Source organism: Salmo salar, chromosome 10, assembly GCF_965601325.2.
Source record: "Salmo salar chromosome 10, fSalSal1, whole genome shotgun sequence".
NCBI lineage: Eukaryota > Metazoa > Chordata > Actinopteri > Salmoniformes > Salmonidae > Salmo > Salmo salar.
Window position 1 is genome coordinate 67,407,377 of NC_138300.1, and position 15,031 is coordinate 67,422,407.

A 15,031-nucleotide genomic window follows, 5' to 3' on the forward strand; every position below is an offset into this window, starting at 1 on the left:
CAATAAAGCCTTTGAATTTAATTATATTGAATTGAGACAGGGTCAGAAACTGCCTGACATGGATACATCAGGCAATATTTAAGCTATGAAACCGCCTAAAAATTACCATGTTTCAAATCTGGCCAGAGTGAAAATCTAATTTCAATAATATGATTGATGAAGATGATACATTTGATCTGTAGTGGAATAAATTAGGCTTGAGTTCTTGCTTCCCTATAACAGCTAGGTGTTTTATGGGGTAACTGTTGTTGATAAGGAGTTGGAAGGAGATTTTGGCACACAGAATATCTAGATTACCTGCTAAATCCTTTCAAGTTTTACAATAGGCGGTGGGTTATACACAATAAAATGAAATTCACTGCAATCAATCAAAATACCAATCACCGCTAAACCAGAAAACATAATATTTCCAAGGAATCTATCACAATGGGCGCACCATGGGCCCATGTACAGCGTGAATTGTTTTTATATGCATTATAACAAGACAATTTGTAAATGGAATTTTATCTCAACAAAAGCTTGCGCTATGCACACCTTATCTCAATACTGCCCTGTAAGCCTATCTTAAAGGAGGCTAAGCATCTTATAGATCATTTATTACAATATCGACCAGAACAAGAACAGCAAGACACATACATGCAAGTGTTAAAAAAAAACAATACATAATGTAATGTTGTCAAAATAGATGACCCTGATTATCACGATACTTATATCACGGCAAGGAAACAAAAAATGAAGCGGATTGAAGTAAAACAGTCCTAATGTTGAATACTAACAGTCTTATGCTGTCAACCAAATGTATTTGCTTACTTTCTAAGCTATAGCACAAAATATTTGGTATAAAACAGGTTTTCAAAAGGACCATAGAGTTAAATCTACTTCTTGTTTGTTTTTTGTCATGGAAAATCGAGTATTGTGATACTGTACTGTGACAACACTAGCACAATGTTATGCAAACACAAATATTAGGGCCTGAAGGAATAAATGTTCAGTGTGTGACTATGGATGTCAGATCTATAGGTGAACCATATCGGGGGTTTTACAATATTTTTGGACCACTGGACTCAACTCTGACACTAGGGTGATGTCACAAAGACGGGAACTGGGTGAGTACATGCACTCTTGGTTGTGAAAATGGTGAGACAGGTGAATATCTCTCTGACACAGTGGTCCCCAACACTACTCCTAGAGAGCTTTTTGGCTAGCTCAGCACTGACTAACACACATGTTTCTTGATGATTAATTAATTAGTTAAATTGTGTGTGTGTGTTAGAATATATTCAGTATGTGGACCATGTGGCAATCAAACACACAAATCTAGTGTTCTAAGCACCATGTTTCAACCAACTGAGCCATCAGAGCCATAATGCTGGATTAAAATGTAAAAACCTGCACTCTAAATAGCTCTTCAGAACCAGGGTTGGTCGGAAAAGACTTCCAAAGCTTTCCAGAGAACCATTCCAGAATTAATGGGCCTGTTAATCCATGTCGCTTTAGGTAATGGCATGAAGAGCAGGTGGAGGGAGGCCTGAGTGACCTCCCTCTCTGGTTTAACACAGTTACAGTCACATGTCAAACACATTCCATGGAAGTCCGAGTGTCTGTGGGTATTTTCGCTCCTCCCTTGTACTTAATTGATTAATTAAAATCACTAATTAGTAAGGAACTCCGTTCACCTGGTTGCAGTTATACTAATGTTTCTTGAACAGTGCATAAAAATGAATAAACACATTTATTAATGCATACATAATGCATAACAACACATAGGTGGTTCATAGAGTTCATAGTCCCAACGGGCAAAAATTGTTGAAATTGCATCATAATAACGTCATATGAACTAGTTTCTGGTTGTAATAACATAATTTCACCCAGTTTTGACAGCTGGGGTGGTTTAGAAAGTGTTACGCAGAGACATCTCTCCTTGTAAACAGACACAGTGAGCTGGATGATGGACAGGGTTATTATTAGATGGTAGTGCCCTACTACTACCATTACCTGATGGGTATGTGGGTGCCCAGTTTGGTGATGAGTCCCAGGGAGGGGTCTAGTTGGGCATATTTAGTGCCCGACATGTAACTCACCACCACCACCAAAAACCCAGACGGGCTGCCTGGGTACACGCCAGTCATGACCCCGTTCTATAGAGGAAAGGAATATATGCAGGATTAAAAGGGCATTAGGGTTGGGGAGAACAAAGAAAATTTAATTGGCATAAAATCACATTTACATTGGGGCCGAAGGGAACTACTGTATAAGCATATTCGGGTTAAAAGAAGCCTGGTCCCAGATCTGTTTGTGCTATATGTAGTCAACTATGGTTGTTGTTGGCATGAGGTTTGGCAAACAGATCTGGGATCAAGTGAACATGGGCCACATACAGTTGAAGTCAGAAGTTTACATACACCTTAACCAAATACATTTAAACTCAGTTTTTCACAATTCCTGACATTTAATCCTAGGAAATATTCCCTGTCTTAGGTCAGTTAGGATCACCACTTTATTTTAAGAATGTGAAATGCCAGAATAATAGTTAAGAGAATGATTTATTTCATCTTTTATTTCTTTTATCACATTCTCAGTGGGTCAGAAGTTTACATACACTCAATTAGGATTTGGTAGCATTGCCTTTAATTGTTTAACTTGGGTCAAACATTTCAGGTAGCCTTCCACAAGCTTCCCACAATAAGTTGGGTGAATTTTGGCCCATTCCTCCTGACAGAGCTATTGTAACTGAGTCAGGTTTGTAGGCCTCCTTGCTCGCACACACTTTTTCAGTTCTGCCCACAAATCTTCTATAGGATTGAGGTCAAGGCTTTGTGATGGCCACTCCAATACCTTGGCTTTGTTGTCCTTAAGCCATTTTGCCACAACTTTGGAAGTATGCTTGGGGTCATTGTCCATTTGGAAGACCCATTTGCGACCAAGCTTTAACTTCCTGACCGATGGCTTGAGATGTTGCTTCAATATATCCACATAATTGTCCTACCTCATGATGCCATCTATTTTGTGAAGTGCACCAGTCCCTCTTGCAGCAAGGCACCCCCACAACATGATGCTGCCACCCCCGTGCTTCACGTTTGGGATGGTGTTCTTCGGCTTGCAAGCCTCCCCCTTTTTCCTCCAAACATAACGATGGTCATTATGGCCAAACAGTTCTATTTTTGTTTCATCAGACCAGAGGACATTTCTCCATAAAGTATGTTCTTTGTCCTCATGTGCAGTTGCAAACTGTATTCTGGCTTTTTTATGTCGGTTTTGGAGCAATGGCTTCTTCCTTGCTGAGCGGCCTTTCAGGTTATGTCAATATAGGACTCGTTTTACTGTGGATAAAGATACTTTTGTAACTGTTTCCTCCAGCATCTTCACAAGGTCCTTCGCTGTTGTTCTGGGATTGATTTGCACTTCTCGCACCAAAGTACATTCATCTCTAGGAGACAGAATGTGTCTCCTTCCAGAGCGGTGTGACGGCTGCGTGGTCCCATGGTGTTTGTACTTGCGTACTATTGTTTGTACAGATGAACGTTGTACCTTCAGGCGTTTGGAAATTGCTCCCAAGGATGAACCAGACTTGTGGAGGTCTACAATTGTTTTCTGAGGTCTCTGCTGTTTTCTTTTGATTTTCCCATGATGTCAAGCAAAGAGGCACTGAGTTTGAAGGTAGGCCTTGAAATACATCCACAGGTACACCTCCAATTGACTCAAATTATGTCAACTACCCTATCAGAAACTTCTAAAGCCATGACATAATTTTCTTGAATTTTCCAAGCTGTTTAAAGGCACATTGAACTTAGTGTATGTACACTTCTGACCCACTGGAATTGTGATACAGTGAATTATAAGTGAAATAATCTGTCTGTAAGCAATTGTTGGAAAAATGACTTGTGTCATGCACAAAGTTGATGTCCTAACCGACTTGCCAAAACTATAGTTTGTTAACAAGACATTTTTGGAGTGGTTGAAAAACGAGTATTAATGTTTCCAACGTAAGTGTATGTAAACTTCCGATTTCAACTGTAAATACAATTCAGTATTATCACATTCAACATTACAGAGCAAACTTTGTAGGGTGCTATGTAGAGAGTGGGTTTTTAATGACTCAAGAGTGTGCTTTGCAAAAAGATAAGGTGAAACACCTGCATACTGTAAAGAATGGAAACATCCACTAACACTGACGTGTACTTATGTGTGGGTCATTACGGTTCAGTAGTAAGTTGACAAAGATAACTATTGTTGTATCTCAAACTAATCAAGATCAAACTAAGGGGCAGCAAACAGTCAATTTACAGCCTCTTAATATATTTTTTTTCATACAAGGCCTGTCACTTATTCCTTTCCATTTGTCAATTTCTCCCATTACAGTCAGTGACACTCACAATCAGTCATCAAGTAAGTGAGTGAGTGAGTGAGTGAGTGAGTGAGTGAGTGAGTGAGTGAGTGAGTGAGTGAGTGAGTGAGTGAGTGAGTGAGTGAGTGAGTGAGTGATTGATTAATTAGGCCCAGGGCTCCAGGGTGTGACCATTTAGTCGCATTTTGCGTCCCTTTGACTCGGATGTACGAGTTACATTTCTAATTGGTGGCATCAGTGAAGGCTGCAAATTCTAGCTAATCACTTGACTCAAAACCGTGACTCAAAACCATGATTTGAGCAAACAGTGACGTGCAATATCCTGTTTCACTGGCAAGCGAGCCACTCTCACTTCTTCTCGCAGTTAGCCTAGCGATTAAGAGCGTTGGGCCAGCAACTGAAAGGACGCTGGTTCGAATTCCCGAGCCAGCAAGGTTGAAAGATCTGCTGTTCTGCCCTTGAACAAGGCAGTTAACCCCTAACAACAGCTGCTCCTTGGGTGCTGTGGAGGTTAATTAAAGCAGCACCTCTCTGATTAAGAGGGGTTGGGTTAAATGCGGAAGACACATTTTGGTTGAATGCATTCATTTGTGCAACTGACTAGATATCCCCTTTCCCCAATATTGAATGCAATGGCCTCCTAGAATGCAGACTTATTCGGCAAAAAGTCCTAAGGCTTACCTGTTTCCCCCAGGTAAGCATAGGGTTGCAAAGGGAGGGTATATTACTGGAAACTTCTGAATTTTACCAGTAAACTACCAGAATTTTGGTAACTTTCAAGTATTTTATGTAATTTATCAGAAGACGTCTAGTGGCCCTTTTGGGTACTTCAGATTATCAGAGGTGTCTGTAATTATTGCTTGCCCTCTGTGTGGCCTTATCACATGTAAAATATTTTTAAAAATCAAATATGATTTTAAAATAAAAAATCTAATGAAAAAGCTGTAAAGAATTATCCTAATTATAAACCATCAACTTAGTGAATACCATTGGCGTTTAATACAGTATGAGGGTTTCTGCATGAAATATCTTTTATATTATTTATTTTTTACACAATTTTATTTATTTTACTATTTCTTTGTTTTAGCGCCAAACTAGTGGCAGTTGTGAAAAAAGTCACTAGTTGGAAGAGTTGCAGAGTACATTTCAAATAATGCCATTGTTGATTAGATGCTTTTTTCAGTAATTACTGTATTTTCTCTTAAACCATTTTGTCTATCAACTAGAAACTCATGGTCAATATGGACACAGATATCACATTTTTATACTATATATAAATATAATTTTTTAACGTTTTTTAAGTTTTAAGTTACCATAGATTACATTTTCTTCTCAACTCTCAATATCGAGTGTTATATCACCATTTCTTTACCGAAGTGGTAGTGTATGGCTTTGATATTCTGTATACGGAATGCGGGAAGCGCGCATCTGCCATTCGTGGTGATTGCATCGGCCTATATTGACATCATTGGGTAGTGTGCTGCCACGTTTTTTAGGACCTTAAATTTACTGTTAAATGAATCAATTACATTGCTAACCAGCATAATATTATATTTAGCGATCTAGCTAATGCGTTTTAAGTTTCCACTTCCTCAGATGGTGAATTAGCCTCAAATTAGCCTATGTGATATTAATACACAAAAAAGATATCAATCTCTACTGAACAAAATATCTCAGAAATTCAGGGACCCTATTTTGAGAGTAAAATATACCAACAAAATACAAATTGTCAACACACAATTCATGACAATCACTGGTTTAGGTTGCACATCAAAATATATTGTGTCATGCATTCCTGCTTAGACATATCTGATGAAACAATTGTTTTTAGTTTTTATTGAATCACGCAAACTCAGTAGCACTGTAATGACTTCATAAGATTATTACAAATGTTCTCTTATCACGTGACGCCGTGACAACATTTTTGAGAAAACGTTAGTGGCATTCCCCACCTGGGAAAAAAGTTAGTCTTGAGCCCTGATTAGTTAATTAGTTAATTGCGCACTCTCACCTTGAAGCGTATGAACCTCTTCTTCCAGGAGTGCTTGCCTGAGAGGTATATCTGGCGCAGGGCCTCGTGGCACAGCTGCATGTCAATGCCATCAGGCCCGACAGTGAACTGAAAGGCCACGGCCTGGTGAGCTTCTGCCATGGTGGCTGCTGCTGTACAGGGTCACTGAGGAGAGAGGGAGGAGGGGACATGACACATCGATAGGATTCGTTCTTTTTCCCCTTTATTTAACATGAAAGTACCATTGAGGTTAGAAGACCTCTTTTATTTATTTTATTTTTATTTCACCTTTATTTAACCAGGTAGGCTAGTTGAGAACAAGTTCTCATTTGCAACTGCGACCTGGCCAAGATAAAGCAAAGCAGTTCGACACATACAACAACACAGAGTTACACATGGAATAAACAAACATACAGTCAATAATACAGTAGAAAAATCTATAAACAGCATGTGCAAATGAGGTAGGATAAGAGAGGTAAGGCAATAAATAGGCCATGGTGACAAAGTAATTACAATATAGCAATTAAACACTGGAATGGTAGGGTGTGCAGAAGATGAATGTGCAAGTAGAGATAATGGGGTGCAAAGGAGCAAGATAAAGAAATAAATACAGTATGGGGATGAGGTAGATTGGATGGGCTATTTACATTTGAGCTATGTACAGGTGCAGTGATCTGTGAGCTGCTCTGACAGCTGGTGCTTAAAGCTAGTGAGGGAGGTAAGAGTCTCCAGCTTCAGAGATTTTTGCAGTTCGTTCCAGTCATTGGCAGCAGAGAACTGGAAGAAGAGGCGGCCAAAGGAAGAATTGGCTTTGGGGGTGACCAGTGAGATATACCTGTTGGAGCGCGTGCTACGGGTGGGTGCTGCTATGGTGACCAGTGAGCTGAGATAAGGCGGGGCTTTACCTAGCAGATACTTGTAGATGACCTGGAGCCAGTGGGTTTTACAAGGGGGACCTTTGTTACTGAGGTCAGGACACGGTCAGGGAAAGATCGTCTCAAGGTCAGTCTCATCTCTTTACTTGTAGCTAGCTTAGCGTAAAGACAAGTGCAGTTTAATTTCAAATTGATTTAAAAAAATACTGTAAAACGTTTTTTAAAAGTAAAAGGTACCTAGATAAAGACTTCATAACACATTCATAACCCATATGCATTTCATAAACGCTTATGCCATCTCCAGCTAATGATAATCGGTCCTACAGCGCTCTGCAACCAGGGGTGGGAAATAACAGAAAATACAAATCTACAGGGTCCTGTTCATTATGGCATGCAACAGAAAACTATTTCAAAGTTTTGCAATGGAAAACGAAAAGGAGTGTTTTGTATTGGACAAGTACAGATAGCCCCAGTTTTCTTCCGCTTGGAGCCTAATGAACATGACTCAGCTCTTCTCTCAGGAAAACACTGAGTTTGACGAGTCTGGACTATCCAACTTAGTAGGCTATACGACCCAGTCCCAGACCATTCTAAGTGCATCAGCACTGCAGAAACATTCACACTTTGCTTCTTTCCCTATTTCCTAGAAATCAAATGGGGACATTCTACAACAGTCAGCCAAATTCCAATATGTAAACAAATAGGACCTATTCCAGGGAAATAAGCCTCCCACTGAATAGAGGTAGGCTATGCTTATTGGATTAAACATTGACAGGCTGTTTACATTAAGTTGTGATTAGCCTACTATTCCAGAGCCCTGTTTGTTTGTCCCTTGATGAAACTATAATTAAATGGAGTAGGAGATAATGTAAGGAGCTCACTCTGTGCCAAGTATGGCAAGACTCCTGAGTCTTCGTCAAAAATCGCAGCTTATTCCCTATAAAGGGCACTACTTTTTACCAGGGCTCATATAGCACCATATTTCCTATATAATGTAGTACAGAGATCATCAGCTAGATTCAGCTGCGGGCCAATTTTTCTTGAACGGATGTGTCACACCCTGACCATAGAGAGCCCTTGGATTCTCTATAGTGGTTTAGGTCATGGTGTGACTAGGGGGGTGTTCTAGAATGTGTATTTCTATGTTGATGGTTTTGTATGGTTACCAATTAGAGGCAACTGGTAATTGTTGCCTCTAATTGGGGATCATATTTAGGAAGCCCTATCTCCCACCTGCTTTGTGGGATATTGTGTTTGTGTGTTTGGGCACTACGTCTTTACGTTCTTTGTAAGTTTTGTTTCTAGTTTCACTTTGTATTAAAAAGATGTGGAACTCAATGCACCTTGGTCAATGCGCCTTGGTCCGCTCATTTTGAAGTTCGTCTCAGTCTAGAAGACTACAGTGCCTTTGGAAAGTATTCAGACCCCTTGACTTTTTCCACATTTTGTTACATTTCAGCCTTATTCTAAAATTGATTAAATACATACAAATTCCTCAGCAATCTACACACAATACCCCATAATGACAACGCGATCAGGTTTAGAAAATATGGCACATTTATTAGAAATACAAAAAAGAAATACCTTATTTACATAAGTATTCAGACCTTTTGCTATGAGACTTGAAATTTACATCAAGTGCATCCTGTTTCCATTGATCATCCTTGAGATGTTTCTACAACTTGAATGGAGTCCAATTGTGGTAAATTCAATTGATTGATTCAGGAAGGCACATGATTCAGGAAGGCACACCTGTCTCTATAAGGTCCCACATTTGACAGTGCATGTCAGAGCAAACACCAAGCCATGAGGTTGAAGGAAATGTCCATAGAGCTCCGAGACAGGATTGTGTCGAGGCACAGAGCTGGGGAAGGGCACCAAAACATTTCTGCAACATTGAAGGTCCCAAGTGGTACAATGGTCTAAGGCACTGCATCTCAGTGTTAGAGGTGTCACTACAGATACCCTGGTTCGAATCCAGGCTGTATCACAACCGGCCGTGATTGGGAGTCCCATAGGGCGGTAAATAAGAATTGTTCTTAACTGACTTGCCTTGCTAAATAAAAAATAACACAGTGGCCTCCACCATTCTTAAATAGAAGAAGTTTGGAACCACAAAAGACTCTTCCAAACTGAGCAATCGGAGGAAAAGGGCCTTGGTCAGGGCTCTGAAAGAGCTCTAGAGTTCCTCTGTGGAGATGGGGAGAACCTTCCAGAAGGACAACCATCTCTGCAGCACTCCACCAATCAGGCCTTTATGGGAGAGTGGCCAGACAGAAGCCATTCCTAAGTAAAAGGCACATGACAGCACACTTGGAGTTTGCCAAAAGGCACTTAAAGACTCTCAGACCATGAGAAACAAGATTCACTGGTCTAATGAAACCAAGATTGAACTCTTTGGCCTGAATGCCAAGTGTCATGTCTGGGTGAAACCTGGCACCATCCCTATGGTGGCAGCAGCATCATGCTCTGGGGGTGTTTTTCAGCAGCAGGGACTGGGAGACTAGTCAGGATGGAGGGAAAGATGAACAGAGCAAAGTACAGACATATCCTTGATGACAACCTGCTCCAGAGCACTCAAGACCTCAGACTGGGGTGAAGGTTCACCTTCCATCAGGACAATGACCTTAAGCACACAGCCAAGACAACGCAGGAGTGGCTTCGGGACAAGTCTCTGAACGTCCTTGAGTGGCTCAGCCAGAGCCCAGGCTTGAACCCGAGCTAACATCTCTGGAGAGACCTGAAAATAGCTGTGCAGCAACGTTCCCCATCCATCCTGACAGAGCTTGAGAGGATCTGCAGAAAGGAATGGGAGAAACGCCCCAAATACCGGTGTGCCAAGCTTGTAGCGTCATACCCAAGAAGACACGAGGCTGTAACTGCTGCCAAAGGTGCTTCAACAAAGTACTGAGTAAAGGATCTGAATACTTATGTAGATGGTACAGTTTAACAATTTTTATACATTTGCAAAAAAATAGTTTATTTGTTATTATGGGGTATTGTGTGTAGATTGATGAGAGAAAAAGCTATTTAATCAATTTAGAAAAAGGCTGTAACGTAAAAATGATTTGGGAAAAAGTAAATGGGTCTGAATACTTTCCAAATGCACTGTATGTGAAGGCACATCTCATTTCACTAGATAGAACTCCATCTCATTTTATAGAGTAGGTCTACGCCTTAACCCGAAGCAGTTTAAACCTACTACTAGCCTACTCAGTCATATGATTACGAGGAGAAGCAGGCCTAATAAAGCTAGGTATGCCAGTTAATTTGCAGTCTGGTTGGTAAATGATTGAGTAGTTTTACAATGTTAAAGTTTAACCATCATATTTCCTTACAGGTTCACTCAAGGCCCAAGGCATTTAATTATTACCTGTGAATCGCATAGATCATTACCCAGGTAAGGCCTAAGGTTCTACAGAGGTACTATGCTATGCATTATACACTGCTCAAAAAAATAAAGGGAACACTTAAACAACACAATGTAACTCCAAGTCAATCACACTTCTGTGAAATCAAACTGTCCACTTAGGAAGCAACACTGATTGACAATACATTTCACATGCTGTTGTGCAAATGGAATAGACAACAGGTGGAAATTATAGGCAATTAGCAAGACACCCCCAATAAAGGAGTGGTTCTGCAGGTGGGGACCACAGACCACTTCTCAGTTCCTATGCTTCCTGGCTGGTGTTTTGGTCACTTTTGAATGCTGGCGGTGCTTTCACTCTAGTGGTAGCATGAGACGGAGTCTACAACCCACACAAGTGGCTCAGGTAGTGCAGCTCATCCAGGATGGCACATCAATGCGAGCTGTGGCAAGAAGGTTTGCTGTGTCTGTCAGCGTAGTGTCCAGAGCATGGAGGCGCTACCAGGAGACAGGCCAATACATCAGGAGACGTGGAGGAGGCCGTAGGAGGGCAACAACTCATCAGCAGGACCGGTACCTCCGCCTTTGTGCAAGGAGGAGCAGGAGAAGCACTGCCAGAGCCCTGCAAAATGACCTCCAGCAGGCCACAAATGTGCATGTGTCTGCTCAAACGGTCAGAAACAGACTCCATGAGGGTGGTATGAGGGCCCGACGTCCACAGGTGGGGGTTGTGCTTACAGCCCAACACCGTGCAGGACGTTTGGCATTTGCCAGAGAACACCAAGATTGGCAAATTCGCCACTGGCGCCCTGTGCTCTTCACAGATGAAAGCAGGTTCACACTGAGCACGTGACAGACGTGACAGAGTCTGGAGACGCCGTGGAGAACGTTCTGCTGCCTGCAACATCCTCCAGCATGACCGGTTTGGCGGTGGGTCAGTCATGGTGTGGCATTTCTTTGGGGGGCCGCACAGCCCTCCATGTGCTCGCCAGAGGTAGCCTGACTGCCATTAGGTACCGAGATGAGATCCTCAGACCCCTTGTGAGACCATATGCTGGTGCGGTTGGCCCTGGGTTCCTCTTAATGCAAGACAATGCTAGACCTCATGTGGCTGGAGTGTGTCAGCAGTTCCTGCAAGAGGAAGGCATTGATGCTATGGACTGACCCGCCCGTTTCCCAGACCTGAATCCAATTGAGCACATCTGGGACATCATGTCTCGCTCCATCCACCAATGCCACGTTGCACCACAGACTGTCCAGGAGTTGTCGGATGCTTTAGTCCAGGTCTGGAAGGAGATCCCTCAGGAGACCATCCGCCACCTCATCAGGAGCATGCCCAGGCGTTGTAGGGAGGTCATACAGGCACGTGGAGGCCACACACACTACTAAGCCTCATTTTGACTTGTTTTAAGGACATTACATCAAAGTTGGATCAGCCTGTAGTGTGATTTTCCACTTTAATTTTGAGTGTGACTCCAAATCCAGACCTCCATGGGTTGATAAATTGGATTTCCATTGATTATTTTTGTGTGATTTTGTTGTCAGCACATTCAACTATGTAAAGAAAAAAGTATTTAATAAGATTTTTTCTTTCATTCAGATCTAGGATGTGTTGTTTAAGTGTTCCCTTTATTTTTTTGAGCAGTATATTTCAGTTAACATGGTCATGAAACTTTTATCCAAAAATGTATTGGTGGAGTATGTTTTACAATATTATCTACAAAGACAGATCTCTGGGTTTGCCGTATATACAGTGGCAAGAAAAAGTAAGTGAACCCTTTGAAATTACCTGGATTTCTGCATAAATTAGTCATAAAATTAGATCATATCTTCATCTAAGTCACAACAACAGACAAACACAGTCTGCTTAAACTAATAACACACAAGTTATTGTATTTTTCTTGTCTATATTGAATACATCATTTAAACATTCACAGTGTAGGTTGGAAAAAGTATGTGAGCCCCTAGGCTAATGACTTCTCCAAAAGCTAATTGGAGTCTGGGGTCAGCTAACCTGGAGTCCAATCAATGAGACGAGATTGGGGATGTTGTTTAAAGCTGCCCTGCCCTATCAAATTTGACTTTGCTATTCACAAGAAGCATTGCCTGATGTGAACCATGCCTTGAACAAAAGAGATCTCAGAAGACACAAGATTAAGAATTGTTGACATGCATAAAGCTGAAAAGGGTTACAAAAGTATCTCTAAAAGCCTTGATGTTCATCAGTCCACGGTAAGACAAATTGTCTATAAATGGAGAAAGTTCAGCACTGTTGCTACTCTCCCTAGGAGTGGCCGTCCTGCAAAGATGACTGCAAGAGCACAGCGCAGAATGCTCAACGAGGTTAAGAAGAATCCTAGAGTGTCAGCTAAAGACTTACAGAAATCTCTGGAACATGCTAACATCTCTGTTGACGAGTCTACAATATGTAAAACACTAAACAAGAATGGCGTTCATGGGAGGACAATACGGAAGAAGCCACTGCTGTCCAAAAAAAACTGCTGCACATCTGAAGTTCGCAAAAGAGCATCTGGATGTTCCACAGCACTACTGGCAAAATATTCTGTGGACAGATGAAACTACAGTTGAGTTATTTGGAAGGAACAGACAAAACTATGTGTGGAAAGAACAAGGCACAGCACACCAACATCAAAACCTCATTCCAACTGTAAAGTATGGTGAAGGGAGCATCATGGTTTGGAGCTTCTTTGCTGCCTCAGGGCCTGGACAGCTTGCTATCATCGACGGGAAAATGAATTCCCAAGTTTATCAATACATTTTGCAGGAGAATGTAAGGCTATCTGTCCGCCAATTGAAGCTCAACAGAAGTTGGGTGATGCAACAGGACAACGACCCAAAACACAGAAGTAAATCAACAACAGAATGGCTTCAACAGAAGAAAATATGCCTTCTGGAGTGGCCCAGTCAGAGTCCTGACCTTAACCCGATTGAGATGCTGTGGCATGACCTCAAGAGAGTGGTTCACTCCAGACGTCCCAAGAATACTGATGAACTGAAACAGTTTTGTAAAGAGGAATGGTCCAAAATTCCTCCTGACCATTGTGCAGGTCTGATCCGCAACTACAGAAAACATTTGGTTGAGGTTATTGCTACCAAAGGAGGGTCAACTAGTTATTAAATCCAAGGGTTCACATACTTTTCCCACCCTGCACTGTGAATGTTTACACGGTGTGTTCAATAAAGACATGAAAACAGATAATTATTTGTGTGTTATTAGTTTAAGCAGACTGTGTTCGTCTATTTTTGTGACCAATTTATGCAGAAGTCCAGGTAATTCCAAAGGGTTCAAATACTTTTTCTTGCCACTGTAGCCTATTTTCTAAGGCAGATAGGCAAACCTCATCCAGCATCCATGGCTGCCTGGCCTGTCACCCCTAAAACACTCAACAAAACCAATTGAAGGTAGACCTAATACTTTTTTTACAACATGACTAGGTGAGGAGGGGTGCTGGAACAACATCTCTAGGCGATAGTATAAGTTTCCTTATGTCCTCCTGCCCTTGGAGTAAGCACTGATTTAACATGATTGGATATGTGAAAGCAAGGATAAAACTTCAAAGCTTAGACCGGTCAAGACATGTCAGATCAGCGATCAGCAACTTTAAGCAAGGTGGGAGGGGGGCTGGTAGCAGGCATGGCCATTGGAGCGGTCTCCCTCCTCTTGGCCGCACAGACAACATTTTTCTGTTTTAAAGCGAATTTCCTGCAATTCTAAGCATTTTGCCATGGGGCAGAGTGCATTTTACAGTTTTAAAGCTAGTTTCCTGCAATTTAGGGCTGGGCGATATGGCCAAAATATCATATCACGGTAAAAAAAAATTATGTGACGATAAGACAGTGTTTTATGAGTAGTGCGTGACTCTATGGTGGTAACAAATTCATTCTAAGTGATTTCAATGGGTCTTTCTCCTTTCTGATTGCTTTATGCTGTTCAATTCAACCCAAAATAATTTCCTGCTTTTTCATACATTTCTGCATTTCCTGCACTCATTTCAGATAATTTCCACACTGCCATGTAGGGCTGCACGATACGGGCAAACAATCTAAGCCTTATTTTTAACTAAAATGTTGCAATTGCGATTTGACTTGCGATTTATAGCAAAACACTTGGGTGAACTGTTGGAATCATGGAAATAGAATGATTATTCTAATTATATACTTAGAATATAATAGTGGGCACTTTGAATACAGTGTTGTTTGACATGACAACAAATTAAAATATCAGGAAGAGTTATTGTGACTGGGTAGGAAGCAAAGTGTTAAGTGTTTTAGGGGACCCAATAATCTTTGGCTACATTAACTGTTTTCTCTTAGCTACTTCATGTAGCTAACATATTAATTCTTTGCATATTCTATGGCTGCCCCATCAACCGAAAGTCGTCTGTTCGTTCGACCCATCGATTGGTTGA

The 15,031-nt window shown here is 41.3% G+C and overlaps 1 protein-coding gene across 2 annotated transcripts in view; it reads right to left on the reverse strand.

Moving 5' to 3' along the window:
* Positions 1–15,031, reverse strand: part of cpt1ab (carnitine palmitoyltransferase 1Ab (liver)) — an 83,380-nt gene that overhangs the window by 53,117 nt on the left and 15,232 nt on the right. For both annotated transcript variants that reach the window (XM_014123865.3, XM_014123864.3), the window contains exons 2-3: positions 6,357–6,521; positions 1,996–2,138 (exon numbers count right to left, since the gene is read on the reverse strand). In XM_014123865.3, the coding sequence (XP_013979340.1) occupies positions 1,996–2,138; positions 6,357–6,497 (284 nt within the window). In that variant the 5' untranslated portion in view covers positions 6,498–6,521. The remainder of the gene's footprint in view (positions 1–1,995; positions 2,139–6,356; positions 6,522–15,031) is intronic.